This window comes from Stigmatopora nigra, chromosome 12 (assembly GCF_051989575.1).
Source record: "Stigmatopora nigra isolate UIUO_SnigA chromosome 12, RoL_Snig_1.1, whole genome shotgun sequence".
Lineage (NCBI taxonomy): Eukaryota > Metazoa > Chordata > Actinopteri > Syngnathiformes > Syngnathidae > Stigmatopora > Stigmatopora nigra.
The window spans coordinates 1,189,585-1,195,584 of NC_135519.1; the positions used below are offsets into that span (position 1 = coordinate 1,189,585).

At 33.2% G+C, this 6,000-nt stretch overlaps 2 protein-coding genes across 2 annotated transcripts in view; one reads left to right on the top strand and one right to left on the bottom strand.

Annotated features, from left to right (window-relative positions):
- The window catches only part of hells (helicase, lymphoid specific), a 39,483-nt gene extending 38,272 nt beyond the window's left edge, over positions 1–1,211 (bottom strand). Inside the window, exon 1 of the mRNA XM_077729991.1 lies at positions 836–1,211. Within this exon, the coding sequence (XP_077586117.1) occupies positions 836–843 (8 nt within the window). The 5' untranslated portion in view covers positions 844–1,211. The remainder of the gene's footprint in view (positions 1–835) is intronic.
- A 1,639-nt stretch (positions 1,212–2,850) lies between these two features.
- Positions 2,851–6,000, top strand: part of ncapd3 (non-SMC condensin II complex, subunit D3) — a 38,398-nt gene continuing 35,248 nt past the window's right edge. The window contains exons 1-5 of the mRNA XM_077729913.1: positions 2,851–2,934; positions 3,037–3,250; positions 4,631–4,797; positions 5,071–5,233; positions 5,322–5,488. Of these exons, the coding sequence (XP_077586039.1) occupies positions 2,905–2,934; positions 3,037–3,250; positions 4,631–4,797; positions 5,071–5,233; positions 5,322–5,488 (741 nt within the window). The 5' untranslated portion in view covers positions 2,851–2,904. The remainder of the gene's footprint in view (positions 2,935–3,036; positions 3,251–4,630; positions 4,798–5,070; positions 5,234–5,321; positions 5,489–6,000) is intronic.

The window sequence follows — 6,000 nt, forward strand, 5'->3', positions numbered from 1 at the left end:
AGAAGCACTACCAATTCCGTCATACGCAGCTGGGTATGATGACAATTAGGCTTTTGTCGAGTCGATGATGACAAAGTCTATGTCCGATTATAATTATTGTTATCATTATTATATTCCCAAAAACATGCATGGTAGGCTGACTGGACACTCTAAATTGCCCCTGGGTATGGGTGTGAATGTGCATGGTTGTCCGTCTCCTTCTGCCCTGAGATCAGCTGGCCTGTGATTTAAATTTAAAAGGGTTTACTTGGTAGTTGTTATAACCGTGGAACTAATTAGAGAATTTACATATATAATATACCTCTACTTACAAAATGTTCACACTACAAAAAAGGGTCTAGAATCAATTAATTTTGTAAGTAGAGGCACGACTGTACACTTGATAATTGTACTTTTATTTTTGAATAGGCGCGAAAATGGTATGGTCGTAATGGTAGGGGTGATCCTTCACGGTTTTTCAATATTCACGGCCACGTCGGATAGATATTATCCGGGACACTCAAGGGAGTACCCTACTCACCATTTTCCAAAAAGGTTTTACAGGTTTCCCCAAGTATCCTGTAAGCCTCTGTGGATTTTGACGTGTGTAACATGACATCATTGCCGCATCACTATTTTAGAATTGGACATGACATTTGGAGAATATATAAATAGGTTTGCCACATGGTTAGAAAACAGTTACGAAATTAAATATTTTCGTCACGAAAATGTGAGAATTTTTATACGTCTCGCAGCGTCCTCAAACACACACAAACAAAAGCGAGGACGTGGTGAGCATATGCAAAGAACAGATCCTTAAATACATGAAAGAAAAACATTTCATTTAGTTACTTACCTGCTCATTGCTTGCGATCCTAGAAGCAACGTTTAGTCTGTCGACTCAATAAATGTTTAATTCGTGACTTAATTGAAACTGTTCGCCGATAAAAAACGACTTTATTGATCAACTTAGCTTCAGTTTCGGTTTCAGCCACAACTGGTAGGCAATATACTAACAAATATGTGAATACTACCTTAAATTCACTAATACGAACATAATATTCTTTAGGTACCGCAGATTTTCAAACGTTATAAGAAGTCGAAAACACAAGTACGGGGAAAAATATATCAGTTTTCCTCGAAATTTCAACGTAAAACGAAACTTGGTAGCGCTAGAGCGTGGAAAATGCTATCTTCTGTTATTTGCTTTTACTTTGAAACAAAAATTCGGGGTTCCGCTAAATTCTAGAATTGAAATGTATCAGCTTGATGCTAATCGCTGAGTTCAGAGGGCGGGGTCCATGGCGATTTTTCGCGCCAAATCAAGACGAACTCACTAGTTAGAAAATAGGGGATCTTTGAAGACTGTAAATGCGATTGCGCTTGAAGATTAATGAGAAAATTAAATTTGATATCCCAATGTGCACAGTATGGCTACGTAAGCCTTTAACAATTAAAGTTTATTTCATATTGGACATCAAACAGAAACATTGCGTGTCCCATATGTTACCCCTAAAATGGAATGAATGGACCAAACCAATTCCAGAGTCGGAAACGCTTCTTTCACCGTTTACTTAAGCTTATCTAACTATAGGTGGTACAGTCATGCATTCAGATACGCGTTTAAAGCGTGCCGTGATCGAGCTCGTTTGTCGATTTACTCGTACCTCATGTCAACGTTTCCCATAGAAATTAATTAAACACGAATTCATTTGTTCCCACCCTCTAAAAAAAAACACCAATAAATGGATATTACACATTTGTATTGGTTCTAATTCACCATCTAATAACACAGTCTATACACACACACATATATATATATATATATATATATATATATATATATATATATATATATATATATATATATATATATATATATATATATATATATATATATATATATATATATATATATATATATATATATATATATATATATATATATATATATATATATATATATATATATATATATATATATATATATATATATATATATATATATATATATAGATATATAGATATATATATATATATATATATATATATATATATATATATATATATATATATATATATATATATATATATATATATATATATATATATATATATATATATATATATATATATATATATATATATATACATATATATATATATATATATATATATATATATATATATATATATATATATATATATATATATATATATATATATATATATATATATATATATATATATATATATATATATATATATATATATATATATATATATATATATATATATATATATATATATATATATATATCTATCTATCTATCTATCTATCTATCTATCTATCTATCTCTATCTATCTATCTATCTATCTATCTATCTATCTATCTATCTATCTATCTATCTATCTATCTATCTATCTATCTATCTATCTATCTATATATATATATATATATATATATATATATATATATATATATATATATATATATATATATATATATATATATATATATATATATATATATATATATATATATATATATATATATATATATAATATTCCGTAAAAATTGTATTTTGGGCATTTTTGTGAGGAAAAACATGTTTTGAGATATGGGTAAATTAGCATATCGGTCCCGGAACACATTTAGCTCATATCTTAAGGTATTACTGTAGAAATAAATAAATTATTATAAATATTCGTCCCCCGTGCTTTTTAGCGCCACCTTTTGCCGCAATTACAGCTGCAAGTCACTTGGGGTGTTCTTCTATCAGTTTTTCACACCCAAAGACTGCAATTCTCATCTCATCATTTTCTGAACCGTTTTATCCTCTTTGGGATTAAGAGGATGTTGGAGCCTATCCCAGCTGACTCTGGGGCAGAGGCAGGGGATTCCCTGAATCGGTGGCTACCGGATGGTCCAGGTGTTCTTCTGCCTGACTTTGGTGCGGGCAGACTGAGTTCTATTCCAACTTGGTGGCAGTGTGATTGTGAAAGTGAGTGGTCGTCTAAAATTCTTGCCTTATATAGTATTTCTTGCAAAACAGTTCAAGCTCAGTGAGGTTGGATGGAGACATTTGAAACATAGGAGGCGTTATTCCTCCAGTACGGTGCCCAAACCTCAAGAAGAAGAAGTAGAAGAAGAAGATAGACAAAAAGAAAGAAAGCGAAGAAGAATAAGAAACTATTTTGTGGCGGGTTTATTCAAAATGGAGTTAACGTCTTCGTTGCAGTTTTTGAAACTTCACGAATTTCCCCAAGGTATGGAAACCGATTACATAAGGTGAAATTGTTATCACAGGTCAATTGCCATATATACTTCATGAAATTGTATGTAAGTTCAATTTCGCGTTCGGTTATTTAGTTTTACACCTGAGTAACGGTCAGTCATATCAACCAGATCTCAGTGAGAATTTGCTTGGGCGACAAAACAGCGACTGTTTTTCTCAAAATATTCCCCAATGGACATCGAACACGCGTATTTTGGTTTCCTGGTGTCACGGTTTATGTCGCTTCCAACTTAAATGATGGTAGAAGTCTGATGTTGCTTCTCTGGTAGTGTTTGGGCCATTTGCCCCGATCCTCTTCTCTTCAGATTCATCACACCGAGATGGATATTATTTAACTGTTTTAAACTAAATGTGGTCAGGGTCTCCTCCATTTGTCGAAAAGTCCCAGTCATGCTTGTTTTTGTTAAATTGGGGCAAATGGAATCCAATATGATTATGTTCAAATCGCGGGAGTGTCCTATTTCAACCTCTTCCCATTTTTGTGCCACTACTACGCTGACCGTGTTTTGTTGTTGAAAAGTTCGTTTTTCAAATTTATTTTTGGAGTTTTTAAAATATTTTTAAAAACGGCATTTGAAAAATGTATTTATTTATTTGTCTTCATATTTTTATCAAAACACAACACAAAAATAAATTAGTCATACCTTGAGATACGAGCTTAATGCGTTCTGGGACTGAGCTTGTATTCCGATTTACTTTTATCTCAAATCAACGTTTCTCATAGAAATGAACTACTACAGTCGAACCTTGTGATACGACCGCTTCGCCATACGACATTCTTGTCTTACGACAAAAATTGCGAACGCATAATTCACCCGGATAAAGTCCCTCTCGAACAGCCTCCACCTCCGTGTGTCATTGTCTCTCTTTGAAATGCGTCTAGTTTTACATCGATTAAACAAAATTTATTACTATTAAACCACTCTTTATTTATTACTTTGTCAATATATGGCAAATTAGAAAAAAATAAAATTTCCAATCCAATATACTTTTTTTTGGTGTTTTTTCAGAGGGTTGTAATTTATTATTATTTTTTTCAATTCATTTCAATGAAACGTCAGCTTGAGGAGGGCGAGAGGGCGAAGACGAGGGAGAGGGGGGGGGGGGGGGACTAGGGAGAAGAGACTTGAGGGATGCGCTCGCAACGTAACATAAGCTTTACATTTAATTTAAATTTAGGTAAGCGAATTGTGATACGAGTGTTATTGCCAAATGAGACAACCACACCCCTAGAATTTTCTTTTTATTTACCATATTTCTATTTATTTATTTTAGATGTGCACTGGTGATAATTATGATTTGCCATTCTTTGTTCTACTCTTGCTAATGTAATAAAATGTGATTTTTTAAGCTTGGGTAAATGCAGTGTGGAATGCAGAATTTACAGAGGTGATTCCAATGGAAACTAATATAGAAGATCAGATAGCAGCATGTGTAGATGATTTCCGAAGTCTGTACACATGTCTGCTAGCTTCTTCAAAGGAACAACAGTCTTTGAACCAAGATGACAATTCTCAGGTACATTTAGTCCCTATTCTGACAATGGAGAAACAACAGATACTATTTTAAAACCTTTGTTTTATTGTATTCAACAATATCATAGTAAAATCTGATGCAATTTACATCTTGTTAGGTTTTTAAGTTTTTTTTTTGCAATACAGGGTAGCTTTTAGGTCTTCTCTACAAAAAATGAATAACAATATGTTTTTGTTCTATTTTTTTGCAATACAGGGTAGCTTTTAGGTCTTCTCTACAAAAAATGAATAACAATATGTTTTTGTTCTATTACAGAACATTTGGATACAGCTGAGGGAAAATGGTGTGTCAGTGCAATGTTTGGTTGCTGTGCTGTCCTCCTTTGTATTAAAGGGGAAATCCAAATTAGCTAATGTTCAGCAGAGGTTAGGATGCCTCCATGCTGCTTCGGTCTATATTCTGCTGCTTGGAATGACTGGTAAGCAGTCACAACGTTATATCATTTTGAATATAAAAAGTTTTAAACTAAAAGTTGAACATAACCTATGAATGCATACCTCTTCTAGGAAGCATTGCCAACAAAGTTTTCCATGAGATTTTTTTGGACACATGTTTGAGGGTAGCCACTCAGTGCTGGCCTCAGGACTCGGCCAAAAAGCGCAAGAAGGACACCGTCAAGAGTTCTCGGGCAGAGGGCAAGCGCACTAAACCACACCGCAAGGAAACTCAAGAGGTCTTGACAATAAACACAAATGTGGTTCATTTTTTATTACTATAACTTTAGGAATACCAAAATTTTTAGCTAGAGCTGGGTGATGAAACAATAATGATAATTATCGTAAAATAATTTTTGTCAACAGTAATATTAAAAACTTTTGATTAAAAAATGCCAATTTAATCTGCAATTACACCACCTGGTCATGAAAGAGAATGAGGGCGCAATTGTGAGATGAACCCTAGTTCCAGACCTAGGCTCAGAAAAAGAAGTGAATGATGAGAAAACATGTTTTTAGTATGTTAGTGATAGAGCCTAACACGGAGAATGAACACAAAATGGCAATATCACGCCCAAAATAAGCGATTATGAGATTCAGGACAACACTGAGCCGACCCACTTAAAGATCCAGGTGAATTCTTCCTCGTGTTTTATTTATTATTATTTTTTTAAATGCCTCTTACTTGTGGAAAAAGCAGGTTCATTGAAAATGGCCTTAACGCACTGTCCTCATTTATAGACAGGCTGGA